This window comes from Globicephala melas, chromosome 1 (genome assembly GCF_963455315.2).
Source record: "Globicephala melas chromosome 1, mGloMel1.2, whole genome shotgun sequence".
Taxonomy (NCBI): Eukaryota; Metazoa; Chordata; class Mammalia; order Artiodactyla; family Delphinidae; genus Globicephala; species Globicephala melas.
The window spans coordinates 169,266,251-169,294,040 of record NC_083314.1 but is presented as its reverse complement, the minus strand read 5'-3'; the positions used below and the strand labels follow the sequence as shown (position 1 = coordinate 169,294,040).

Here is a 27,790-nt window from a genome sequence, read left to right as displayed (position 1 = left end):
GGGGACCCGCCCAGGTGACAGAGGCAGGCTTTGCGCTCTCAGCCTGGCTTGTCCACCACTCCACGTGCTGCCCCAGTGGCTCCCGGCTTCCAGCGGCACCTGCCCCCATCCCCCACCCCCACCCCCCCACCCCCCGCCACATGACCTGGGCAAGGCCCTCCCTTCTCCAGGTCTCAGCTTCCCAGACGGTGAGGGATTGAGCACTCTGATGTCCAGGACGTGGAGAGGCAGGCGAGGAGAGTGGGGGACCCCCAGCTAGCTAGCTCTGGGTTTTTTGCACTAAATTCCTTCCCAGATCTGGGGTGCGGTGTCACCAGCAGGCCTCTGAGGGCCCTCTGGCGCTGAAGCTCTAGGATGCCTGGTGGACGCCCTGGAATGGCTTCCAATCCTTCTCCAGGTGGGAATTCGGGGCCAGGCCTCTGACCTGGGAGGCCCTGAGGTAGACCCTGGCCGTGAAGGCGGAGGAAGAAGGGGGGCCCACCCCCTCAGCCCTCTCCTGTCTGCTTCCATGAGGTCCGGCTCTGCCCTGTCCCTGCCTCTCCCTCGGGGCCTGCTGGCTATGGCGGAGTGTGTGTGCGGGACTGTGTTCTGACCTGGGTGTGAACTTGCCCGTGGGGGACCATTTCTCTAAGTCCATGATGTGGTAGGTGGGCCCGCTGACATCATCAGAGATCCTTGGCCTAAAAAGGCCTGTTCTGAGGTGTCAGGGGGCTCAGGCTGCCAAGGGTCAATTTTATTGGGATTTGATCCTTCCGGCTCCTAAAAGTTTGCTCACTTTGGACATCCACAAAGGACACCCAGGGCAGACTGGTTGCTGCAGAGTGCTCGCCGAGACCAAGGGCTGCCTGTGAGGCTTCTGGCCTCCTACAGCGACCTCAGCTGAACACAACGGCACAGGCACCCCTTGGGCTTCCCATCCGCTTCCTCCTGAGAAGGAGGGTCTGCCTGCACCCAGAGAATGACTGGCCTGCCCTTTCTGTCCCTTCCTCTTCACAGCCAAGGAGAGAGCCGCTGGGTACCACCCTGCGGAGGGAGGCCCCTGGCTTTCCTGGGACACATGGCCCCGGCCCCAGCAGCTGAGGGTTAACGTTCCCTGGCATCAGCTGCTGGCTCCCTTCCCCGGATGCTCTGCTCCTGATTGGCGCAGCAGGGCAGGCCTGGCGCTCATCCCTGACCTCCAGGGCCGCCTGCAACCAGACCCCTGGCTTTAGTGGATGAGCCATCGATTCTTTTTAAAGCGATGACTGAGGCTAAGGATTAGGCAGCAAGGAGGAGATCGCAGCTTCCCAGTCCTGTCCCCAGAGTGCCGTGTGCCTGCTGCGGAGGGGTCAGCAGGGTGTGGTCGGCCAGAAAGGGAAATAGTCCCCCGTGCCCGCCCCGGAGGGTGCAAAGCCGCGGGCCAGGGGTCCTGCTGTGTGACTTTCCCCACCCACTCCACTTTCCTCCCAAGCCTCAGTCTGTCTGCCGCCCACCCCCAGCCCTGCCCCGCCCGGTCCCCTGACAGCATCCCTCAGTGAGAAGGGGCAAGGAGGCCTCTCCTATTCCTCAGGAGTGGAAGAGACGTGCACCAAGCCACAGTGACTCAGAGCCCTGATGGCAGAAAGCTGGGTCCTGTGGGCGGGAGCGGAGACACAGCCTGCCCAGCCTGGGATGTGCTCTTAATGCTCCCACCAGCTTCCGAGGCTGGAGTGCTGGCCTCGGTTTCGTACCAGCGAGCCCAGGCTGGATGAACGCCCTCCCCGCCTTGCCGTGCGGGCCCTCCGGGCTTGCGCTCATCCCCTGCCTGCCGGGCCGGCCAAGCAGGGCTCCGCCAGGACTGCTCTAGGTTTGCTGGACCTGCCGGTCCACCCCGGTCCCTGCTGATGCCTGCTTCCTACAGGAAAGCCTCCACTTCTCAGGGCATCCCCAAGTGATGTGTGTGCACGTGTGTGTGTGTTTTGTAGCTTTCACATCACAGAAGGCTCAGCTCAGAAGACCCAGGGCCACACAGAACAGTGTGATGGGGCAGAGATTTTTTCTAGAATCCCCTCTCATTTCCACTTGGGATGATACCCAAGCACATGTATACTTTTGCTTTCCAAATCTCCCAGGATCCTTTCCCAACACACACACACACACACACACACACACACACACACACACACACACACGCACCCGCACACACACACACACACACTCCACTTGCCAAAGGAAAGCTGAGGGTCTCATTATCTGGAGGTCTCCCTCCCCACCCCTGATCCCTGGAGGTGACTCACAGAAGCAGCCGTGCCCGCTTAGTGTCTCTGGGGAGAAGATTCCAGAGGATGAGAGGGTCCTTGATTTCTTCTTGCCCTGGACTCAGCGGGGACCGGGAGAAGAATGTGATCTTGGAGCCTGCACGGGCCTTAAATATAGCAGCGCTGAAGCAGTGTGATGATAATGGATGAGAACTATGGGGGGGGGGTGCCGACAGAGGGAGGGGCCGTTCCCTGGGTCCAGCATTGCCAAGACGGCAGCAACAGGTGGAGCTGTCCCCACCCCCACCCCCACCCAAAGACAGCTCCTCCCCTCGGCTCCATCCCCACTGCAGTGGAAAGGAGCTCATAGCTCAGGCCTGGTTGTATGGAAAACAGATCAGGGGAGGTTTTCTCAGCTGCTGGGAGCTCTGATCTGAATTCTACCTCCCCCCGCCCTGCCCACCACCGTGACAGGTGCTTTGGGGAAGACCCTCAGCTTCTCTCATCTGATTCCCCTTCTGAAAATGGAGATAGTGAGGCTGGGCCCCCAGACTTTGTGAAGACATGGAGGGGATGTGACCTAAAAATGAGTCTTCAGTGCTCATAAGTTATCACTGGCGAAAATGGAAGTGGGTTTCTTCTCATGTCTCTACACAGCCCCCTCCAGCAGCTACTGACCAGCCCCGCCCGGCCACAGTGGGGTATGTGCGAGGGTGTGTGCAGGGGTGTGGCACAGGCAGGACAGGAGGGGAAGCCTTTTCCTCCTTCACTGTCCAAAGTTCTCAGGCTTCCCGAGTGGCCACTGTGGGAACTTTCTTCCCCATCTTTGCTCGCCCTGCTCCCATCTCAATTTTTTCCCCTCATGTTCATTCATACCTAGGCCTGGTGGGCACTGGGGATGCAGAAGGGAAAAGATAAGATGCCTGACGTTAGGAAATAAGCCCTAATCTAGACGGGGACACAGGCAGTTACAACAGGACGCGATGAGGAAGATACACCTGAGCCCGGTCTCCGGGGATGAGCAGGTTTGGGGGAGGCTGTGCCCCAGTGCAGAGACACAGCTTCCCTCCTGGCCTCCTCCTGGGACCTCAGGGGGGCCCAGCAGCACTGTGCCTGTCATTCTTCCTAGTGCCTTGGGGACCCCTCAGGAGAGGGTGTTGGGGAGAAAATACACAAGTGAGCTCTTCAGACAGAATCTCAGTCTCCTAAAACGGAACCCTCACGCACTACTGGTAAGAATGCAAATTGGTGCAGCCACTATGGAAAACTGTATGGAGGTTCCTTGAAAAATTCAATAGAACTACCATATGATCCAGCAATTCCACTCCTGGGAATATATTTAAAAAATGAAAACATTAATTCGAAAAGATACATGCACCTCAGTGTTCATGGCAGCATTATTTACAATTGCCAAGATATGGGAGCAACCTAAGTGTCCATCAACAGATGACAGGATAAAGAAGGTGTGGTGTATGTATACAATGGAATACTACTGAGCCATAACAAAGAATGAAATTTTGCCATTTGCAGCAACATGGATGGACTTGGAGGGCATTATGCTCAGTGAAATAAGTCAGACAGAGAAAGAAAAATGCTGAATGATATCACTTATATGTGGAATCTAAAAAATAAAACGAACTAGTGAATATAACAAAAAAGAAACAGACTCACACATATAGAGAACAAACTAGTGGTTACCAGTGGGGAGAGAGAAGGGGGGAGGGGGAAGATAAAGGTAGGGGAATAAGAGGTAAAAACTACTGTGCATAAAATAAATAAGCTACAAAGGTATATTGTATAACACAGGGAATATGCAATATTTTATAATAACTATAAATGGACTATAACCTCTAAAGTTGTGAATCACTATATTGTACACCTGAAACTTATGTAATATTGTACATCAAATATACTTCAATAAAAAATATTAAAATAGGGCCTCCCTGGTGGCGCAGTGGTTGAGAGTCCGCCTGCCGTTGCAGGGGACACGGGTTCGTGCCCCGGTCCGGGAAGATTCCACATGCCGCGGAGCGGCTGGGCCCGTGAGCCATGGCCGCTGAGCCTGCGCGTCCGGAGCCTGTGCTCCGCAACGGGAGAGGCCACAACAGTGAGAGGCCCGCGTACTGCAAAAAAAAAAAAAAAAAAAATAATAATAATAATTAAAAAAAAAATTCTCAGCCTCCTGCCCTATTTGAAACCCCCTTCCCATGCATCTCCCTTCCTTCCCGGATGCAGCATTAAGAGCATCTTTGGGTGGAGACCATTCGATGGCTCTCTCCCATTTTTTTTTTTAATTTATAAATTTATTTATTTTTGGCTGCATTGGGTCTTCGTTGTTGCACGCGGGCTTTTCTCTAGTTGCGGCGAGCAGGGTGCTACTCTTCATTGTGGTACGCAGGCTTCTCATTGCAGTGGTTTCTCTTGTTGCGGAGCACGGGCTCCAGGCACGTGGGCTGCAGTAGTTGTGGCACACGGGCTCAGTAGGTGTGGCTCACGGACTCTAGAGCGCAGGCTCAGTAGTTGTGGCGCACGGGCTTAGTTGTTCTGTGGCATGTGGGATCTTCCTGGACCAGGGCTTGAACCCGTGTCCCCTGCATTGGCAGGCGGATTCGTAACCACTGCGCCACCAGGGAAGCCCTCTCTCCCATTTTATACTGACCCAACATAGGAAGGGATTTCCAAGACCCACATTTATACATTCATTGTGAGGAGTGAGTGTGAATCTGTTTTGCAGCCAAGAGGTGTGGGCTTCCAATCCAGCACGAGACAGACATTTAAACTGGTTCTATAACCCCTTCCCCCCAAAGCAGCCTGATGGAGGTGCCCCCGCCTACTGGCTCTATGTCCTTGGGCAAGTCACTTAGCCATTTTGGTTTTATCACCTGTGCAGTGGGCTCAATGATGCCTGCTTTGCAGTCTGATTGCAAAGATTCAAATAGGGAATGCGGAGCCTGTGGTGCGATGTTTGGCACCCAGCAACGTTTGCTAAGTGAGAGCTCCGCCAATAACTGCACGACTCTAGGCGTGCTGAGAGCTTCCTCTGCCCCTCCTTCTGGGTGTGGGATTCCCATGTACTCCATGCACCCTAACCCAATGATGGCCTCCCTCCTCCTGATGTGCCTTAATGTGAGCACAGCTAGCCCTCAGGCCATGAGGCTGAGCAGAGGTCAGACTTGGAGGTATAGGAACCTTGGTTTAAATCCCAACCTCAGGACTTCCCTGGTGGTCCAGTGGTTAAGAATCTGCGCACCCAATGCAGGGGGCCTGGGTTCGATCCCTGGTCAGAGAACTAGATCCCGCATGTCACAACCAAGAGCCTGAATGCTGCAACGATGATCCCACGTGCTGCAACTAAGACCTAGCGTAGCCAGATAAATAAATATTAAAAAAAAAAAATCCCCACCTCTGGCACCTGTACTAATGGGGGGATCTTGGCCTCCTTTCTGGGCCGTTTCTTTATCTGCAAATTGTATGCAAGCTCTAAGACAACAGGGAACTTGCCTGCCTGTCTTGTTCACTGTATCCCTAGCCCCAGGAACAGTGCCTGGCATACAACTGGGTCCTTGATATGTGCTTTTTTCCTTTCTTTCTTTTTTTTTGGTCACGCCATGTGGGATCTTAGTGCCCCGACCAGGGATGGAACCCGTGTGTGCCCCCTGCAGTGGAAGTGCGGAGTCCTAACCACTGGGCCGCCAGGGAATTCCCCGTGTATGCTTGTCAAAAATGAACGAATGAATACCTATCTTGCAGAATGTTTATGATACTCAAATGAGGTTAAAATGCGTGAAATGCCTCGTATAGTATTTAACTCATGGCTAGTACTTCTTAAATATTTCATTCTTTCTCCCCTCCTTTTCCCTTTCGTTGCCCTCCCTGGACTTATGAATATTACGGACAATCATTTGAACCCTATTCCACCTGCCAACCACCCTGAACCTCCACACCATTGTCTGACAGCAACCAAACTGTTTTTGGCTGATGGCCCCACCTGGTGGTCAAGTGGAGAACTGTCTGGTCCAATGCGTTCTCCCGCTACCTCCTTTCTCCCTGCTTTAGTCTCCCTTCCCTCCCTCTGCTGTTCTCACACTTCAGTTAATTCCAGTTACTGTTCTTCTCATACTAGCAGGTCAAAACGCATATTCCTTATGCCCCTTCCTCCTTAGAGTGGGAAGGGAAGATCAGCTGAGGGCCTGAGGGTGTGGGGATGGGGTCTCAGAGCTGTGTCCCTCTGTCCAGGCTGACACTCAGACTGTGGATGGGCACAGAGGGATCCAGCCTTGCCCTCCAGGACTCTGGAGGAGCCCTCGTCCCCGACAGCCCTATTCTCTGGGTGGAAATTCAGGCAACCCCTGTGTGTTCTTGGGGCTGGGGGTTTGGGAGGCCAGGGATCTGTAGCCATCCCAGGTTGAAATACTACCCCTCGTTGCAGCTCCCCAGCTCCCATACAGGGGAGGAGAGGGGGGTGGCTCTAGGGGGATGATTTGAGGCCACAAGATAGGAAAACTATGGTATAAGAGCATGGTTCCCTCCACTTGCCTAAGAGGAATCGTCAAAGGAGTTTACTGAGAATCCGGATTCCCCAGTCGCTATGGATTCAGCAGGTCTGGGTTAGGGCTGAAGAAGCTGAATTTTTAGTAAGCTCCTCAGGGGATTCTCATGGTGAGGCAAGTTTAGGAAACCATCTTGGGCAAGAAGCCCCTCTGAGCCACATTTTCCTCCTTTGTAAAGTATCTGTAATTCGGCCTATTAGGGCAGGTGAATGGAAGAACGAGCCAGCGAGGACAGGAACTTCCCAGCAGTGGGGTCGAGTTCCTCCTCCTCTGACTTCTCCTCGTGCAGCCACTGCTGGACTACTATTCGTTTGCTCCTGGGCTGGGTTCTGCCTGCCGTGGAGGCAGGTGATACCTCACAGACTCACCTTTCTCTGGACTGCGTGGGGCAAGGCTGTGGAGAGTCCTGGTGGTGGAGTCAAAGCCTAGGACACTCAGGAATGCCAGTGTCCCCACCCAGCTCCGGGGCCTTGGACACTCTGTCCCCTAGCTGGTAGCCTGAGCTGCCTGCCTGGGAGGCCAGAGATCTGAGGGGGTGTGCAGCCTGGTGGGGACAGGGCCAGCCTGAGGAGGGTCACAGGACCCAGAGAGTCATGGACTGTAGGAACGACTGTCGCCCCAAGGAGCTTAGAGAGCTTTGTGGCTTGTGAGTTGGAAGAGGTGTTTATGACTTTTAGTAAAATATCCTCTGACACCCTGGCCCTCTCACCTGGTGAGAACAGTCCAACTGTTAAGCTGTTTTCCACGACTAAACAAGGTGAGACAGTCAACCTTTGGCCAAGTTCACCCTGAGTGACAGGAAGCAGGCTTGTTTGTAGTTTGGGGGAAGGGAGCAGTCGTTAGGGCCAACGTGCCGGGAGGAGAAAGGGCAGGGTGTGTTGGAGAGGGCGGTCCCTCCCTCTGCTATGGAGATATTGGGTCTAAACCAGTGACCCTGAAGAGATGTTAAATATTAATTACAAACAGATAAGGACAGTGCTCCCGGGTGCTGTGTCGCAGGGAGGGGAGGGGTGAAGAGGAGGGGGCACGTACTGGGTACAGAGGAGGGAGGCATTGCAGGCTCCGGAAAGGGTCTCACCGGGGCAACTGGACTTAAGTGCTGTTTCTCAGAAATGTTCAGACAGGGCTTTGGGACAGGATGGGGTTGGGGGCGCTTGCCCCTCGGGGACCCCATGGGGGCCTCCCCTCCTGATGCCCCAGGAGTCTCATCCTACAAGAATCCAGACTGGTGTGGAAAGTTCCTTCTCTTGATGAAGACAAAAATCGCTAGGTTTGAGCTCCAGCTGTGTCACGGCCTCAGTGGGGGCCTGTGGGGGGGAGCCCCTTCTCCTCTCTGGGCCTCAGTTTCCTCGTCCTAGGGGTCACGTGAGATGCAATGATACAAAGGATGTGACGGCGTGCTGAAAGCTCGGACAAGGACCCTGTGCCAGGGCAGGAGGACAGGGTAGCCCTGTGCTGCCTTTGGTGGGGTGTCGGGGAAGAAGGTCCTCTGAGAATGCTGCTGCCACGCCCAAAACGGCTTCCACCTATGAACTCAAGGAGAAGGTTCCATGTGTCCCTGGACCCTGTTTCCTGCAATCCCTTCCCTCGCCCCCTCCTAGACAGTCCAGCTCCTTCAGCTTGGCCTGGAGCAATCCTGAGGAAATCAGGATAATTTAAGCCCATGAGAAAATGCCTGATTCAAAATCAAGCTGAATTGGGGGAGGGGGTCACTCCTGTACTGTCCTATTTTTTAAAAATCACAACAAGAAATACTACGGTGTATTGGGCACTGCCCATGAGCCAGGCGCTATGAAACACTTTGCCGGCATTATTTAATTTCATCCTCACCACAACCCTGTGAGGTCAGTGTTATTATCCCCATGACACAGATGAGGAAACTGAGATTTTGAGTGATTCATTTGCTTGAAGTCACATGGCTTTTAAGTACAAAGTCCGTAATTTGAACCCAGGTGGGCTGAATCCAAGGCTGAGTTTCCAAAGTTGTGAAGTAGGTACAGTTTGTAGTTGTGTCTCCTTCAGTTGCCCCATGGCCCCATGTTCCTTTCAAACCCCGCTGCCAGGATAGGGTCTGAAACTCCTGCCAACAGAAGAGGCTTCTGTGTTCTCCCTCCCTGGTGGACCTGCATTTCACTTGGGATAAAGCCTCTAGCAGAGGAATGAAACTGAAATGGTGCAATTCCAGGCAGCAGCCTCGGTTGGGGATGAGCCGCAGGCCGCACCCCTCCCTGGAATCTTGCCATCAGGCTGCCTCTGGACTTGGCAGAAGTGCAGGTTGTTCTGGTTCTGCCCAGTCTGCTATGAGGTGTCCTTTTTCAGGCTCCTTTTCTCACCTTTGGGGAACCACAGAGGAGGCAGAGGCCTCACGCTGCTGAACTAGATTATTAAAGTGGCCGGGAATGAAGAGAGGTAGGCTCATGGAGAACTTTGCGTCCAGCGTATTAGGATCCTGGGCCCTGGATCTCCGGGAGGTTCCCCATGTTAGCTCCTGCACTCTGACTGCCCGTCCTGTCCTGCAGAACTTGGCGAGCACATGCTCATTTGCACTCGCTCGTTTGTATATGAGGCACTTCTGTAACTTCTCTGGCTGGAGCCCTTCTCATGCCTTTTTCTCCAAAGGGAGCTCAGCCACGGCAGGGGTCCGGCATCCTCCTTCTGCTGGTTCCTCAAGGGCATTCACCCGGGGCTGGGCTGCAGAGTGCGCAGCGCCGCTGGGTGCGGGAGTGACGGCCAAGGATGCGAGGTGAGGGTGGGGACAGGAAGAAGCCCCAGGTCCACCCTGTTCCCGCTCAGGTCTCCCACTGCACCGTCAGGGCCAGGCCTCTGAACAGAGAGTCCAGCTCCATGGGCGACTCCAGGTCTGGGGCCCGAGGGCCTGGGCTCTGGGCCTCAGTCTCGGTTGTTGGACCCTCATCACTGGGACACACGAGGGACTCCAGCAAGCCCCAGGGACTCGGACCCTTGTCTGTGGGGGAACATGGGCGGGAAGCAGTCTGCAAAGGGAGGGACACGGGGTGACCCTCGATCTGGACAGAGGAGAGGAGGGGCAGCTGGCCCTTTACATAGCTTCGTGTCCTTGGCTCTCCTCTGTGTACGACATCAGAGTCAGGTTCTCTGTCCGTGTGAACCCCCAGATGCTGGTGGAAGGATTTTACTTCTTGGGGGTCCTCCATAGTTAAGGAGGTCACCTGCTGCAGAGAAAGGCCACCTGGGCTGCAGCTTCCAGCTGGTGCCTCTTTCTGGAGCTGACCTTTGGTTCCGAGGTGTTTGGGACCAGAGAGTGTCATAGGTGGGGGGTCTCTACCAGAGCCTTCCCCGCATATCCCGTAGGAAGGAGGCCAGCTGTCCGGAGTGGCCTGAGGGGTGTAGGAAGGAGGCTGGGCCTCCGAGATGGCCTGGGGAGTGTAGGAGGGGGGTTTAGTTTGGGGGGTTACCTGAGGTGCATAGGACAGGGGCCCGCCCTCAGGGGCAGCCTGGGGGGCATAGGGCAGTGGGGGGAGTGTCTGGAGAGGTGGCCCGCCAGAGGGCCGGAGGATGGAGAGGTCCGGCTGCCCAAGGTAGGCGACCTCAGACAGGCTGTGTCGCGGTGGGGCTCCTGGAGGCTCGATGGGCCCGGAGACCTTGACTTGGGAATACTGGACAGGCTGCGCCAGGCCGCTCGGGCCACTGAGATCAAAGACGGGGCTTAAGATGTGCTCCTGGATGAACTGCAGAGGCTGGAAGGTCAGTACGTGCTGGACATCCTGTGCAGGGAGAACAGTGTGCCCATTAGGGTGTGTTCAAGCTCCCCGAGGGTGCCGTGCGTGCCGCGGTCCTCCGCAGGGCTGGGAGTAGAGGGGAAGGGGTAGACCACCGGGGGGCTTTTCCACGATGTGTGAGCCCTGTATCCCTTCCCAGGGATTCCTCTAAGTGCTGGAGCCTCTGTGAAGGGACAGGGCACCCGGCCTGTTAGCTGAGGGCTGCTTCCAGAGTCTGGTTGTCTAGGGAGAGCGGGTAGGCTGTGGTTTCTCTAGGAGGCGGGCACTCTGGAAGCAGCTGGCTCGGGTTTGGGGTGCCCTTGGGGAATGCTCTCCAGGTGCTGGCTCAACTGCTCCTGAGCTCTTGGTCCCTAAGGGCCTCACGCGGGGAGAAAGGTGGGGATGAATGGGGGACAGGGGAGGCCCGGAGAGTTCTACAGGAAATGGCTCATCTGGTCTTTGACTTGGAGGGGCGGAAGCGCGTGAGCCGTCTCTGCGAGCCCCAGACTGTGCAGGCTCTGCAGCGGGCATGGCTGCTTTAACGCAGATGCAGCTCTGGTGGCCAGACTTGGGCTGCCGATGTGACGTGTATGGTTTGCAGGGGTTTAGTTTAAAAAAATTAGTTGCCAAGATTTGAAACATGGGAGATTTCACATGACAATCTGAAATTCTGACTTCGCTGGAGAAAATGTGAAGATGTGGCAACAGTGGGCCTGCGATCCCAGGTGGCAGTACCTGGGCTGCTGGTTCAGACAGGGTGTGCGCCCCCTTGAAGCCACGTGGGTTTTCTATTCCATGCCTTGTCTTCCTTCTCCCTAGATCTCTTCCGCACACCGGGGGAGTTGCCAGCCACATCTTTAGGTTGGAGGGAGAAATGAGGGAGAGCCGGGGTCCCGGGGCCCGTGCCCTCCCCTCGGCCTCTCCATCCTCCCCGGGGCCCCTGCTCACCAGGGAGTTGGGAGGCGGCGGCGGCTTGGTGATGTATCTGTAGCTCAGGTAGCAGAGCCCTGCGACCAGGAAGCCCATGGAGAACAGGAAGGCGCCGGAAAAGGAGTAGGTCCACGTCTGATCTAGGTGAGTAAGAGGTCAGAACAGGAAGGGTGAGGCTGCCATTGTGGGTACTGCCAACTTGGGCCTTTTCCTCCCCTGCCTCTCGGGCCAGGCTTGGGAAGGCCTCTCCTATCCCCAGTACTTACAGGGCCCGGGGCGAGGGCGCAAATGGAGGGCCACACACCATACGTCTAAATATTCGGAATTTCATCATGTTTTTACATTGTTAAATAAAATACGTTCTGTGCTCCCACCTTGACAGATATACTTTTCATAACAACCCGGAAGGCTTGACTTTTGATTCTTGGACGCCTCGGGGTGCTGTGCGGAAAGGTGGAGGTGCAGGGGGAAGCTCCCGCAGGCCCAGCCTGGCTCCCGCCCACACCGCCAGGGGCCTCACGCCCAAGGATATGGGCTCATGGCCAAGCTCATCCACGCCGCCTACAAATACCCACCCGCTGGCCACCCTTTGGGCCGAGGGCCTAAACATCAACAGAGTGTCTGCCCTCTGGAAAAAAGACCCAAGGAGGAGATCTGCCGAGACTGGACACAGGCTCTGGCCATCTGTATAGGGAATTTCGGAGCTCACAGGTTCCATGGGGATATGCCCATGTGGACCTAAGGACCCTTCATCTTGCGGGGAGGGCCATGGCCAGAGCGGGGCTGGAGCGGGGCCCTGTAAAGTGCGGGGCTCAGAAAAGGGCCCATCTTGCCTGGGTCTAAGGACAGTGCTGCCTTCCTGGTGGGGGCAGGGGAAAGAGGCAAAGGGAGGGGAGATGTGACAATGGGAGGGGTCTGTCCTCCCCACCTGTCTACCAAGATCTGAGCTGGGAAGACCTCACTCAGGAGGGAGCCTGGGGAGGCACCACCTTTTTGAAAACGGAAGGAGAGGATGGCTAAGGGCTCTATGCTGAGCCTCTTCCCTATGGCCCTGCATCTTTGGGATGGGTGTGTGCAGCCAGGTCTTGGCATGACACACTTCCTGTCACCAATTCAAGTGGGACTGGTGAGTGGCTTGGTAAGGAAGAGGTAGCTGGAGTTTTTGTTAAAACTGGAGGTTTGTATTACCTGGGGGTCTTGACTCTCCAAGTCACCCTCCTTCTGTTCCTGGCTCCTGTGTGGCTTCAGCATGGGGAGTTAATCATCAGTTGCCAGTGACCTTGGCAATGACTGTGAACCCTGGGAATTGCTGGAGCCTTTACTTCTAGCCCACTCCTCGCTCCTCCCCCAGCCCCTGTGGCTTGGGCCTCTCTCGTCAGCTTCCCACTTCAGCTTCCCTCTTCCCCTGTCACATGTACTTCCACCAGGGAGAAGACAGGACCCAAATGTCTCTACATGACATGCCTAATGTAACTGGAAAACTGTTGCTCCCTGTACCAGGACAGGACAGGGACTTGGAACATTTCTGCCATTTCACTCACAGGGAAGTAGGAAGAGATAATGGAAGCAACACTGGAATGTGGGGCGTTAGAGGTCTGGCTCAGCCACTGATGAGACCCTCATCTTCTGCACGACCCTCTCTGGCCTCCATCTATTAATAACAGTAACCAGCGATGATTGAACTCTTACTACATGCCATGCACTGTGTGGGGCGCTCTACTGATGTTATCCCACCAAACAGATGGCCATGGATGCTCACTCCTTACAGATAATGAAGCTGAGTCTCAGAGAGGTTAAATGACTTGAACAAGGTCACACAGCTACTCAGTGGAGAAGCCAGGATTGACATGTATAATTCCAAAGCTCATTCTCACAGCCACTACACAATGATGACTCCGTTTCCTCTCTGTAAAATTAAGATATGGGGTGGGCCAACACATAGAGCCCTTTCCAGCATCAAGATGCTGGGATGGGGCTTCCCTGGTGGCGCAGTGGTTGGGAGTCCGCCTGCCGATCCAGGGGACACGGGTTCGTGCCCCGGTCTGGGAAGATCCCACATGCCGCGGAGCGGCTGGGTCCGTGAGCCATGGCCGCTGAGCCTGCGCGTCCGGAGCCTGTGCTCCACGACGGGAGAGGCCGCAGCAGTGAGAGGCCCGCGTACCGCAGGAAAAAAAAGAAAGATGCTGGGATGATGGTCCAACACATTCTGAGAGGTAGATAAAGGAGGGCTTCTGGGCTCTGGGGATAAGACAGACCCCTGGATACACGGTCAAGGGCAGGACGTTTCATCATGATATGGAAGTAAGGGGAATAAATGTGCAGTAGAGGGCATAGGCTCTAAACAAAATGGCCAAGTGGTGATTAGAGCCCAGGCTTCAGGGTCAGATGAACTTAACTAGGTTCACTGACCAGCTGTGTGGTCACCGGCAAGTTGCTTAACCTGTCTGAGCCAGAGCTCCTCCTCTGTAAAAGGCGGATAATGCTATACAACTTGCGGGATTGTTATAAGGGTTCAATGGGATAATATACGGAAAGAATTTAACACAGTGTTTGGCAATAGAGTAGGTACTTAATAAATGGTAGGAATTGTTATTAATATACTTGATTATAAAGGATAAGGTGCTTTCTATATGTCACCAAGAAATAGCCACCATGAAGTGTGATTCATTTAAAAGCAGCTACAGTCTTAGAAAAAAATGATATATCATGAGCTAGATCACTTAAGGACAAACCAACAGAAGGATATGGGTGGAGTGGCCCACATGTTGTCAATAAGCAGGAGGGCAGGGGCGGGTCAGGAATGAATGACAGTTGTCTAGAAGGTCCAGGGGAGAGTCACAAATCACATACACACTCCCAACTCAGTGCCTGTGAAGCTGGTTTCCTTTTTCTAGTTCTCTTATTGCCAAGTTCTATTCTGGTCTTCATGTGGCCCTTTCCCTGGGAAGGGCATGCCCCGTGCAAGAGGTCAGTGCTGGCTGTTCTTCCGCCAGGCATATCTTCCCATGAAAACAAATGCACTGGGACTCAGGTGGAGAACTCAGTCTCTTGTGGGCTTTTGGGGAAACCGATGAGCTGAGTTTCTGATCAAAGCTGAGAACCAGAACCTACCCTGTGATGTTTCTACCAAGCTGCAGTTATACCCTCGGGCCCAGCCTCTAGCAGCTGCCTCGCTCCTATTCATCAGAACAGAAATCACCTACTGACATCATTAATCTAAACAAGATGACTAAGGTGGAGACTGTTTTCCAAATCCATCCAGTCCAATGCGATCGCTTTTTTCATCCTCTAAACTTGGAGCATTACATTTCTATCTCTATGAAAATAAGCAGTAATGAAAACATCATGATGCTTACGATGAGAGTCGAGTTTCAATGTACTAGAGTCGAGTGGGATGGGACACCATCCCGCTGAGCCGATGACTCAAAACTCTTTCTATGGCAGTGCAGTGGTGAGAACGTGTTCTCTGGAATTAGGCCTAGTTCCATTCCTCACCAGCTGTGCAATCTTGGGCAAGTTACTTAACCACTCTGAACCTCAGTTTCCTCAATGGAACAAAGATGCTTCACAGAAGCACGAGAACTGTGTTTCGTAGTGTCTGGTCCCTGGTTGGCACTGCAGAAATGCTATTATAATCACTGTTATTTTTATTTGACTTTAGAAGGTACTGAGGCATCTTTGTTATCTTCTCTGCTCTCCCATCTGCAGATTATTTCCTGGGATCTCTCACTTGAGTTAACATCAAGGTGAATTTGCTTTGCCAGGATACACACGCAGCTTGCCAGAGAGAGGAAATTCAGACATAGGCTGGAGGGTGTAGATTAAATATTTGCTACGACAACCCAACAGCTAACTCGTTTACGAATAAACAAAGATTGACTTTAATAATACACTAGTAATCCTTCTGTGGTTTTCTAGAGCACTGTCAAGCCTCACCTTGGTTACAGGGGGGAAAGCACAGAGTCAAGGTTTGAATTCAGGAGTCCCAGTTCCCTCTGGCTTCAGCTGAACTTACCTGGCAGCGTCTTCGCTCGGTACATGTAGGGGATGCTCTTCTTGGACCAGGTTGGAACTAAACTCACGATGGTCCCAAGGAACTCCGTGTCAGGGGTCAGGCCAAAGAACTCAAATTCTCTCTGCTTGCCTCCAAGGTGCTGAATTTGACAGAGAACACAGAACAGCATCTCTTACACACCAACCTCTATGTGGAGCCTGCCTACACCTCTGCCTGGGTTACTGCACTTAATAAAATGGCACCACCAGCTGCCCAAACCGTAAACCGGTAGGTCAGTCTGCAGTGCTCCATTTCCATTCCCCTACCTTCGCTTTCTCCCTAAATCCAATCAGATGCAAGCTTCGCGCACTTTCCCTTGGACAGTGTCTGGCACACAGCATGCGCTCTCTAAATACTAGCTGCTGTTATTATCACCACCATCATCAACACCCCACCATTCTTCCTTCTTCCAGTTCTCCTCTTTCCCCCCCTTTTTCAAAATAAAATATCAAAAACGCTTTGAATATCCATCCCTCTCTTGTCTCCTCATTGCTTCTGCCTTAACTGGGCCTCAATATCTTTGGCCTGGACTCTTGCAGTGGCCTCCTTACTGGTCACCAGTCTCTGGTTTTGTCCCTGTCTACTTCCAAATTTGTCCTGGCGCCACAGTGATCTTTCTAAACAATTAACATAATTACAAAGCTCCTCTGTTGAAAATCCTTTGATGGCCCGGGTCATATTACAGGTCCTTGCTCCCTTTGTACACTCTTCCCTCCCTAGAGCCCGCTTGGTCCTTTAGGTTCTGGTGATGTTGAATGCCCATCACTCCTGCAAACACTCTGCTTCTGAAGTAAGCCCTTGCTCCTTTGCATCTGCCCATCCTTCCGCTAGAGCTTCTTCTCAGTTCTTGCCCTCTTGTATGTCTCGAACCTCTCTGACCTTGAACTCTTCCCTCGGCTGCCTCATTCCATCATTCTGGTTCTCCTCCTACCTCTCCGGTTGTTCTTTTACTGGTTTCAGCCCCTCGGTGTTGTTCTGCAAGTTTCACTCTTCACCCGTTCTTTCTTCTCTTTCCACATATTTTCTCACTTAGTGATCTTTTCTGGACCCGTGGCTCTGGTGATCACCAATGTGCAGATAACCCCCAAACTGACCTCAGTAAGAGCTATGGAATTCCTGGCACACACAGCCAGCGTCCTACTGGACAGCAGTCCGTGGGCATCTCTAACTTGACATGTCCATACATCCTGATCTCCTCTCTCTGGGTCCTGCCCCATCTCCAACCCCAAACCTGCACCTGTGTTTGATTCCCTAATTCTGTTCATAATGTCTCTCTTGTTCTAATGTCCAAGGCTCAAACCTTAAAACCATTCTTGACAAATCCCTCTCAAATCCATTGTATCTGATTACCCTGAAATAATCCATAAACTTTTCTTTAAAGGGCCAGGAGCTATGTTCTTGGGAGCTTAAAAGCTAAGAATTTTCTTTTTGGTCCTTTGCGTTTCAGCTATGCCTTCTCTTTTCTGGGCACATGGCGGCCAAGGTTTAGGGTTATTTGTTGTTTTTTCTTTTGAAGGGGGTGAAAGTGGGTGAAGAAGTGCATGAATGGATTTAACAGCTTATTGTTTTGTGGAACTCATATGGTTGAAATTAACCCCAGTAGAGTTGTCAAGGCCCCAAGAGTCCTCCTTCCCCGGGTGTTCACTGCCGCCCCCCTGGTTCAGGCCCTCCTCGTTTCCAGCCTAGTACCATTGCAATAGCCCCCCTGACTTCCCACCCTGATCACTCTTTCATTTTTACATTTGATCTCTCCTCTTCCTGCTCCCAGTAATTTATAGCTTCTATTGGACCAACCTTCCATAAAATAACAGCTATAAACTCTGGCCAAAATAAAAACTACCTATAGGCATTGGAAAGTAAGTAAAAGCAGGCAGATACCAGAGAAAGGAGGAAGGGAATGGCACTGAATGAGTTTCTCTCTCTTTTTTAATGTCCTGTAGCCTGGAGGCAGGCCCCCATTTATACCACGTGGAGTGGGTGACACCTAGATTAAAAACCCTGTAACCTTACTGGTTTGAGTAACCAGAAGACAGAGTTCAGGGCAATCACAAAAGTTGGAAAGTTAGGGAGAAATCACAGATAGGAGAGGTTCATAGAGAGAGAGCCTGAATTCTGTGTATAAACTTTGCCCAAATCCCTGGCTGGTGCCTGAAGTATGCATGAGCAGGGTAGACTCCAAGCAGCCCAGCTAAAGTTTCCACTGAACTTTACTGAACTGAGATTTTGGAGTTTGAAGTTCAGCCAAATTCACTGCCTACTAAGACAAAGAAACAAACAAAAATCAATACTCTTTGGAGGAATATGACAGAATCCAGAGTCCTTTCAACATATCATTCACAATGTCCAGGATGCGTTCCAAAATTTTTAGACATGTAGAGAAAGAGAAAATGTAATCCATATTCAGGAGAAAAGACAGTTAATGGTGACCTATCCCAAGATGACCAAAATGTTTGAATTATCAGACAGTGTTAAAGTGGCTAGTATAACTATGCCCAGGAAGTGAAGGAAAACGTGCTCATAATGACAGAATGACTAGGAATTTTCAGTAGCGTAAACTATAAATACTAGAGACTATAAAAACTAGAAACTATAAAAATTAGAGAATTTAGAACTGAAAAATACAATATCTAAAGTAAAAATTCCCACGGAATGGTTTTAACAACAGATTGAAGATGACAGAAGAGTCAGAGAACCTGAAAATAGAATAGAGAGAATTAAATAGTGGTGACGGTTGGACAACTTCTTCAATATACTAAAAACCACTGAATCCTACACTTTACAGGGGTGAAGTTTGTGGTATGTGAATTATATCTCAAATTTTAAAAAGGGAGAGACTGTCAGAATGCTGTCTACAAGAGATACACTTTAAATATAAAGGCACAGGTAGGTTGAAAATAGATGGATGTAAAAAGATATACAATGAAAATGATAAATATAAGAAGGCTAGAGTAACTATATTAACAGCAGATAAGGTAGAGTTCAATAGAAAAAAGTATTAGTAGTGATAAAAAGGGACATTTCCTAATGATAAAAGGGTCAATTCACCAGGAGGCAATAACAATCATAAAGGTGTATGTGTCTGATAATAAACCTTCAGATATGCACAGAATTAAAAGGGAAAACAGACAAATCCACAATCAGAGCTGGAGATTGTAATACTCTCGGCAATTAAGAGAATAATAGACCTCCCCCAAATCAGGAAAGACATAGAAGATATGAATACTACTATTAGCCACCTTTATCTCATGGATATTTATAGAGCACTCCACCAAACACCCGCAAAATACATATTCTTTTCAAGTGCACGTGGAACATTCACCATGATAGCCCATATGCTGGGCCATAAAACAAGTCTCCATAAAGGACTGAAATCATACGGAATATGTTCTCTGATCACAAACTGAATTAATTGATAAATCAATAACAATAAAATATTCAAATATTTCAAATATTCAAATAATTCAAATATTCAAATATTTGCCAAAAATTAGTTGTGATAAAGACTCTCCCTGCTCTGTAATCTCTCATCGCTCCCCGACTACTGAAATAAATACAGATTCCCCCATCCGCTCTCCCGACCTCTATGGCATGGTCCCAGCCTGTCTTCTTAGGGTTAGCATTGTTCCTCTCCATCAGTGTTTCTCAAACTTCAGAGTGAGTAAGAAGCACTGGGTTGCTCACTAAAATTCAGATCCCAGGGGTGCAACGCTAGAATTTGATGAAGCGGATTATAAGGAGGCCCAAGAACCTGCATTTTATGGGTTTTTTGTTTGTTTGTTTTTTGGCCATGAGGCATGTGGGATCTTAGCTCCCCAACCAGGAATCGAACTCGCACCCCCTGCATTGGAAGGCGAAGTCTTAACCACTGGACCGCCAGGGAAGTCCCCAAGAACCTGCATTTTAAACAAAGGCTGCAGGAGATTCTGATGCCATTGGTTTGGGACCATGTTTTGAGAAACTATTCTACATGTCCCTACGCTTCAGCCCAAATGGGCAGTTTTGTGCTTTCCAACAATATCCTAAGCGTTCCTGCTTCTCTCTCTGATCACTGTGGGACAGTGTAGGCCAGTGGAGCAGGGAGGGGAAGAATGTGGGCTTGGAACAAAGCTGGATTTGAATCTTGACTATGCTATTATTTGCTGAACAATCTTGAGGAAGTGACTTAGCCTCTCTGAACCTCTGTTTTCTCATTCAGAAAAGGAGATAAGAGCAACTACCTCATAGGTTTTGTGACGAAGATTAAATGACACAATAAGCATATATTACCTGGCACGCCTCAGAAATTGATATCAGCACCAGAAAGTTTTCTGTTCTAGAGGTCTTTCCAGATCTCTCTGAGCTGACATCTCCTCTCTCCCCTCCCAGCCTCCATTCTGTCCCACACAACTCTCTTATTTCCCTCTACCTATAGCTGTATGAATTTGAATTCTTGTTTTAACTCTCTCCCCACCCATTAGATTATAAGCTCCTTGAGTGCAGGAATAGTCATTCAATGTAATTATGAATTAGTGGCACACACTGCCGGGGGAAACACTACATATTTTATCTTTTGAATACAAAAAGAAATGTATAACATTTGACAATTTATGCCTTTGCCTTCCACCTTTCAGTATTCCCGATCTTAAGACACTGTCTGTATCCGGTTCCCACGGTAAGTGGAGAACCAGCAGAAAGAACTGCAGCAGTAGAAATTGATTCCAGCATTTTCCAAGGTGGACACCTGAGGATGTTAATAGAAGTTGTTCCCCTGGATGTTAGAAGGCATTAGGCAAGAAAAAAATACATGTAATGCAAAATAAAAGGAGTTTCTCTGATCAAATACATGCGAGAGAAGTTGCATTAAGCAAATTGAAACTGGAGTCTTGACTTTGCAGTACTTGTCAGAGGCTTTAGCATGCTATTGTGTGTGTGCATCTACAAGAGGTAGGCTGTAGACGTGTTTTGGGAAACGCTGATTTATAGAACACATCTCCTTTCTACTTGAAGCAATGCAGAGAGTGAAATGGGTTTCTGAGGCAGGGAAGGACCAAGGTGGCACATATATTTACCCTTCATTTACCATTTGGTAGGTGTGGTTGATGTGCAGATCTAAGTGATAGAACAGGTCCTGGAAGATATCCTCCAGGGTTAGCCGGTGGCCATTCCCTGTGTGGATGGGCGTGTAGGTGGGATGGACAATCAACTGGATGGATCTCACCTTGGGGATACAAGTCACATCAGGTGGTTTGATGATAGCTGGAAAAAGGGAGAGAGAAAAAAGAAATGAAAAGTTAGAATCAGCCAGGAGTGTCTGAGAGGCTGCCTTGGACCTTGGGAAATGACTGCTTTCCACCCCCTCCCACCCCAACCCCAGCCATGCTTCTGAAAGCATCAGCTAAATGAACAGGTGAGAAGAGAAGCAACTGGTGTTTGGGTGTAAGGCTGGCAAAGGGGTGACCAAGGGTGAGTGGGAAGAGCCCAGGGAGAGGGGCCCTGGACCCCTAGGCTGATCATACCCTTGTCCCAGCCTCCACACATCCCTACCTGAGTCTTCCAGGAGCACCTGCCCCCTAGTCTACTGGCAATGACAGCTTTGGGGACTGATGGTTCAACTACATATCCAAACAATGTTTGCAGTGCCCAATATTACTGATTCAGCCTCAAAGGGCCTAAACTTCAACCTCTCTCAAGATGGAATTTCCAAATAACCAAACGACCTTGACTGGTTTATAGACCCCTTTGGGAATTTGAATGCTATGGTTTGAATGCTATGGTTCTTTTCTCCCCCAAAGTGTACATATACAAAAATCTTGCACTCAGTTTCAGGGTTTCATGAACCTCACTCCCCCGAAGCTAATTTATAGAAAGTCCCCAAGAGTCCATTGACCTCCAGGATTAAAAAGATCTGAGCTAGAAGGATGTTTGTTTCAGTGTTGTTTATCAAACTGAGTTAAGGGTCCTCCAAAAAGGAATTAGGGAAGTCAATTAGAGTACCTCCATAGAATGGATCATGTTTGCAGCCGTGAACTATCGTGTTGTGGAGAAATATTTAATGACATGGGCAAATGTTCACGATACCATCATATAAAAAACAACTAACCAACCAACCAGATCACAAAAGAGTAGATACAGTTGCTAGTAGCTGCGGTTATGTTTAAGTGTTCAGATTAGTTGGGCCTACTTTTATTTTTCTTTGTGTATTTCTATATTTTCCGAATTTTCTACAATAAGTATGCATTAACTGAACAAGCCAAGAAACAATATAAAATAACTTGTTTAACTTTATTTTTTATTTTCTTAAGAAACCCTGCGGCTTTTAAATCAGTTAGTGAACATCACCTACTTAACATGTGTGAGGAGTTTGGCAACTCATCCATCCATCCACTCAATCCTCCATCAACTGCGTATTGAGCATCTCCTACGTGCCAGGTGCTATGCTAAGGGCTGGGAACACAGGGGGTTCCGCTGCCACACACGCCCTCATGGAGCTCCCTTTCAGTAAGGCAGGCAGATGATGTAAATGCCAGCAAACCCAGTAACTGCAGACTGTGATCTGAGCTCTGGAGCCAGCAAACAGTTCATGGCGATGGAGAATAGCAGACGATGACCTAGCGAAACGGGGTTGTTGAGGCTGGCGGTGGGGATGCTCACGTAGGAGGTGATGTTGAAGCCGAGACCAAGACCAAGGATCGGAAAAGAGTCAAGGCAGGAGTAGGAGGACCGAGTTAGGGGGGCCTTGGTTGCACTCAAGTGGCAAGATTAAGGTGGTCTGAACTAGGGAGGTGGGGATGGAGATGGAGAAAGATGAAAGACCACACTGGGGATGCTGTCCAGTTGAGGGCGCCTTCCCTAAAAAGCCACATCCCTAACTGGCCCTGGGAGGCAGAGCCCTTCTGGGCCCTAAGAGGCCATCCTTTTCCCGTCCCGCACCCGTTGCAATGAGGGGCTGGCACTCACTGTGCTGCAGTGAGCTGAACCGGTCGGTCATCTTAGTGGCGGACTGGCCTCCCGCGTCGATGGCGGTGACCCGGGCGTAGTAGAAATCCGTAAGGTTGCCTGTCTCCATGGTAAGGTTGCAGGATTTCCGGGTGATCCGCTGGCAGCCCTCCTTTGCCTGCCACTCTGTCTCTCCATAACTGTGGGCAAGGGAAGGGCCAGAGCACACCTTTCGTGAACAGGCTTGGAACCAAGCCTGTCGTTTATTAATAATGATAACGATATTGAATATTTACTTAGCACGTGTACCCAGGCCCTTTATGCGGGTGATCCTCACTACGGTGCTGTGAGGTTCATGCATTATTCTCCGTCCTTTTCAAGTAGGGGAGCTGGGGGTTAAGGAAGTAAAATTTGCCCAGGCGTTTGAGACATGCATGCAGGGAACCAGGATGTGAACCCAGCCAGCCTGAGTTCACCTTCTGCGCACTGTTAGCCCCATCGACAGATGAGGGACCTGGGCCTCGGAGAGGGCAAGTGCCATGCCACAGGATGAAGTGGCAGGACCAGGAATGGAACCCAGGTTTGCAGACTCCTGAGCCCATGTACCCTCCTCTCCTGCCTGGGAGAGGAGATGAGCGGGAACGGGGCGGGGTGGGGGCCCGGGAGGGGGTGGGCACGACTTTTCGTTGACCCAGTCTAACCCAGTATAAAGCAATGATTGGGAGCTTGTTGTTTGCCAGGCACACGTGCTGATGAATGTCTCATGGAACCCACCTAACAACCCTATGAGGAAGGTACTATTGCTAACTTTACTTCATGGATGAGGAAATGGAGGCTTGGTGAGGTTACCCAACCGCCCGGAGTTATAGGGAGAGAGCTGGCGTCTGTCCTCAGAGCCCGTACTTGTAACCATTATCCTAACCTCCCCCTGCAGAAGAAACATAAAGGAGCAAAGCTATGTCTGGGGGAGGGTCGCTGTGTGACACCAGTCCTGGCGGGGGGTGTGGGGACATAGGAAGAAGGAAGGGTTTTCTTGGAGGGGTTGGTTCCAGAGCAGAGTCAAAAGGGCTTGTGTTGGAGGGACGCCTACGTCTTATACTGCACACTGTAGACGGTGTCTGGGGCACTCTCCGGCCTGCTGTCCCACGTCAGGATGTTTTCGAAGTTGCTGGACTGGAATTTCACGTGCTGAAGAAGATCTGAGGTGTCCTCAGCGAAGTGAGCTGCAGAAAGTGAGAGAAGGGTGAGCAGAAGGGCACAAAGACTCTGCCCCAGCCCTGTAGTAAGCTGCCCGCCCTGAGGGGCGAGCCAGCACTCACTCGGCGGAGAATGTGCTAACTGACCAGCCCCGCTCCCCTTCACTTCTTTTTTCCTTGGTACTGAGCTATGATTCTCATTCCATGAAATGCACCACTTTAGAGCACACAATTCTGTGGTTTCCTAATATATTCACAAAATTGTGCAACTGTTGCGGCTAATCTAGTCCCAGGATGTGTTCATCGCCCACAAAGAAACCTTGTATCCGTGAGCAGTACTCCCACCCCTCCCCTCCTCCCAGCCTCAGCAGCCAATAATCTGCTTCCTCGGTGGATTTGCCTGTGTGGACATTTCCTGTAAAGAGGCCTCCAGTATGCGGCCTTGTGTGTCTGGCTTCTTTCACTGAACATCATGTTTTCAAGGCTCATCCACATTACAGCATGAATTGGGTACTTATTTCCTTCTGTGGCTGAATCATGTTCCACTGCGTGGATAGACCACATTCTGTTTATCTTCTCATCAGTCGATGGACATTTGGGTTGTTTCCACTTTTTGGCTATTTTGAATAATGCTGCTGTGAACGTTTGTGCACAAGTTTTTAAGTGGACACATGTTTTCAGTCCTCTTGGGTATACAGCTAGGAGTGGGATTTCTGGGTCGTACGGTGATCGTATGCTGAACTTTTTGAAGACCTGCCAAACTGTTTTCCAAAGCGGCAGCTGCACCATCTCCTATTCCCACCAGCAAAGTTTAAGTGGTGCAATGATTCCATAGCCTTGCCAACATGTGCTGTTGTGTTCATTCATTTCTCAACACCGTCTGAAGTTAGCGTCCTCACCAATGGAATTTTTTTTTTTTTTTTTTTTTTTGCGATACGCGGGCCTCTCGCTGCTGTGGCCTCTCCCGTTGCGGGGCACAGTCTCCGTACGCACAGGCTCAGCAACCATGGCTCACACGCCCAGCCGCTCCGCGGCATGTGGGATCTTCCCGGACCGGGGCACGAACCCGTGTCCCCTGCATCGGCAGGCGGACTCTCAACCACTGCGCCACCAGGGAAGCCCATCCAATGGAATATTTTAGAGGTATTCAACTAAATGTTGACTGTCGAAGAAGTAACTTGCCCAGAGTCAGTAATTTCAGACAACGGTGGAGATGTCTGTGAATTCCTGCCTCTCTGCTGCTTGAACCAATCCCTGCCCACCCTCCACATTCCTTCTGAGGAGGGCAAAGGCACCTTCCCCAGCCACACGGATTTCGTAGGAGGTGGATTCTGACTGAGGCTACATATGGGCAGCATGACCTTGGGGAAGCTGTTTAAGCAGCTAGAACTTCAATTTCTTCAGCTCTAAAATGGGAATAATTGGACTTACCTAAAGATAAACAATAATGACCACAGCAGCAGCTGACATGGCTGAAATGCACGTAAAGTGCCGGGCACTGGGCTAAGTCTCCTTATCAAATCCTCCTGACAACCTGATGAGGCAGGTACTATCATTATGCCCATTTAATGGATGAGAAAAACTGAGGCTCAGAGAGGCGGCCTGCAATGCCCATCACAGTGTTAGGCTGCCTGTGGGGTGGATACAGTGGGGCAAGGAAGGGGCAGCAAAGGCCAGAGCCCCAAGAAGAGGAGCCAGGAGGGGGCATTGCCCCCAAAGCAATCTTCACTGTAAATGAGAGCCCTCGATTTACAAATCTCTTGTCTCAGCCCTCCTAGCTCGGTCTGTGGAAAGGAAGAGAGCGCACGAAAACGGCGGCCAGAGTCGGCAGCTGGCTCTGCGCGTGCTCAGAGGTTGACTGGGGTGGGAAATGAACAGGTGCAGATCCGGTTGAGTCAAGGCCTTGAGGTCTGAGGGTACACGTGTCTTTGGTATGATGTGTGTGTACCTCCCTTCCCCCACTCCCCCGTGATCGTGTGCACCAGCAGGTCCAGAGTGTGAGGGAGTGGAGGGTTATTCACCCCTCCACCCCAAGTCTACACACAGTATTTCTGTAAGGGAGGCATTTGTGGGGAAGGGGAAGTATATTAGGACAGTCCAACCCTGCTGTGCATCCACATGTTAGACCTAAGGCCACATTCCTCTTTCAATCTGGGTTGACCAGGCCCAGCAGCTGCAGAACTCTTTGTGTTCCAGGCTTCCTGGAGCCCCCAGAATGGGGCCTAGGGCACCAGGGGGTTCCTTCTGCCTCTAGCCAACATGATGGAGGTGCTGCCGAGACTCAAGTTGTGGCTGGTACCTTGTTTGGACCTGAGTCCGGGCAGAATTGGGGTCTGTTCTGGAGGGAGGGGCGTGGCTTCAGGGCTGGGTCTTAAGTTGAGGGAGGGAGTGCACTTGAAGTCCGAGCTCAATGGTGGCTTTGGGCGAGGTGGTGAGGTCAAGGGCAGGCAAGAGAGAGGGTGGGATTTGAGAGAAGGCCAGGGTGTGTCTGGGGGTGGGCTTGGCTAGGGTCTGCAGTGGGAGGGTTGCTGGTTAGGGTCAGTGTCCTGGGGGCGCATGTGGGTTTGCAGGACGTGAGTGGCTGAGGTTGGGACATGCTCGGGTGGTGAAGGGCCCAGGTTGGGTGGAAGTGGGCGCCACGTTTCAGGAGGGAACTCAAGTTGGCTTCCTGAAGTTGTGTGGGTGGACCTTGGCTGGCCCCTCTCTTTGAGGAGGCGTTGAGGGCTAACAAGATCTTCTGTCTCCTCTCGCCCACTCATTCCTTTTCCTCCTCAAATCCGTCACCGGTTCCTCAGCCCACGTCGGTTCTGCACTTCCTGGGTGAAAGTCTACATTGTGAAATCGTGGGGAGATAGGTATTGTCTAGAAACTGACAGCCTGGGAGATGTGATCAAAGGAAGTTTTCTCATTTGCTTGAAAAAAACAAGTCTATGTCAACTAGGTGGGAAGCTAAGGACAAACAAACAAACAAAATCAGTTCAAACATGTTCTGGAATCAGCCTAAGAATGCCGGGGGTGAAGGCACCTGGGGCTCTAGAGTGACCTTACTGACTCCTAACAACCTCCTAAGGGCTGCTTCCCCTGTGTCCCCCATCGTAAAGGGCCAAGAGCCTCTAAGTCTTCCAACCGGAATGGGTGAGTGTCTGGAAGGACATGTCTGAGGTCTCTTGGGAGATGTATCAAGTCTCCCTAGGTCACAATGAGTCCAGTGTGCTGTGAATGTTCCGTTTGATGCCAGGGGGAGGACGGACTGGAGAGCCCGGGTGGCAGCTGGAAGCGCTGTGGACCTGGTCAGCACCTGCAGGGCACAGCTGTGGCCCTTTATGGCCTCCATCCTGCACTTAAGGTAGAAGGGGCCTTGCAGAGGCCAGCCCTCTCCGTTCTTCAGTCAGGACTATGCGTTCACTTCCTCAGAAATTTCCCTGAATTTTTTAAACATCTCAGGGAGCAGAGAGACAACTAGGATCTCATGCATTGGTCTGGAAGTTCTCCATAACGATACATCAAAACAATCCACTTTATTGGATTTGAAAACTGTGCCCTTTCGTCCTGTTTTCATAAGAGCTCTGGTCTTTTAAGACCTATTAATGCAGCAGACCTGGGCCCTCTGGGAGAAAATGCTCTTTCAGGTCTGGCATGAGGGGCTGGAAGAGGCCCCCTCAGGGGCGTGGAAGGAGGCAATGGCTGGACTCAAGCTTTGTCCTTCCTGACGCCCCCTCACCTCCCCATGTGAGGCCAGTGCCAGCCAGAGGAACAGAGGTACAGTTTCTACCAGAAAGATCTGAGGGATCCAGGGATGTCTAACTCCCTTAAGCTAATTCTCCATCCACTGGAGTGGGGGGGGGGTGATCCACACCCCCAGTTCAGACACGTGGCTGTATTCCCAGAGTCTTGAGGGTCAGCTGAGTCTCTGAAGAACCCAGGGTCTGAGGGACCCTCTCACCCTTCCCAGTAACCTGAGCTGGCATCTACTTCTCCAGGGAAACTCGGCACCCAGGTCAGCCCAGCAGAGAAGAAATTGAAACTGGTCGTGCTGGGGCTGGATGCAGTCCTGGGGGAGACGACTCTGTTCATTGGCTCCTGGATGGGGGTCAGGTCTGACCACAGGGTGACCGGCACTCACCGACTAGGGATCCCGCCGCCAGGATGACCAGCAGCATCCTCATCGGACCCGGCACACAGCCCTCTTTTG

General features: G+C 51.3%; 2 protein-coding genes across 2 annotated transcripts in view; both read right to left on the bottom strand.

Annotated features, from left to right (window-relative positions):
• MYOM3 (myomesin 3) overlaps positions 1-2,344 on the bottom strand; it is a 47,294-nt gene extending 44,950 nt beyond the window's left edge. Inside the window, exon 1 of the mRNA XM_030874833.2 lies at positions 2,256-2,344. The gene's annotated coding sequence lies outside the window, so the exon portion shown is untranslated. The remainder of the gene's footprint in view (positions 1-2,255) is intronic.
• A 7,211-nt stretch (positions 2,345-9,555) lies between these two features.
• IL22RA1 (interleukin 22 receptor subunit alpha 1) lies at positions 9,556-27,790 on the bottom strand. Its single transcript, XM_030874803.3, has 7 exons — positions 27,722-27,790; positions 23,493-23,625; positions 22,424-22,602; positions 20,547-20,722; positions 15,449-15,587; positions 11,452-11,573; positions 9,556-10,509 (listed from the first exon to the last, which is right to left on the bottom strand). The coding sequence occupies exons 1-7, from the start codon at positions 27,762-27,764 to the stop codon at positions 9,556-9,558; spliced, it is 1,746 nt and encodes a 581-aa protein (XP_030730663.2). The 5' UTR covers positions 27,765-27,790.

Excerpts from the sequence above, each read along its gene's own strand:
- IL22RA1 (XM_030874803.3), bottom strand. The coding sequence starts at position 27,764 with ATGAGGATGCTGCTGGTCATCCTGGCGGCGGGATCCCTAGTCG. Across the intron at positions 23,626-27,721 it reads GGCGGCGGGATCCCTAGTCG|CTCACTTCGCTGAGGACACC; the intron begins GTGAGTGCCGGT and ends CACTTTCTGCAG. Across the intron at positions 11,574-15,448 it reads CCGAGCGAAGACGCTGCCAG|ATCAGACGTGGACCTACTCC; the intron begins GTAAGTTCAGCT and ends TTACTCACCTAG.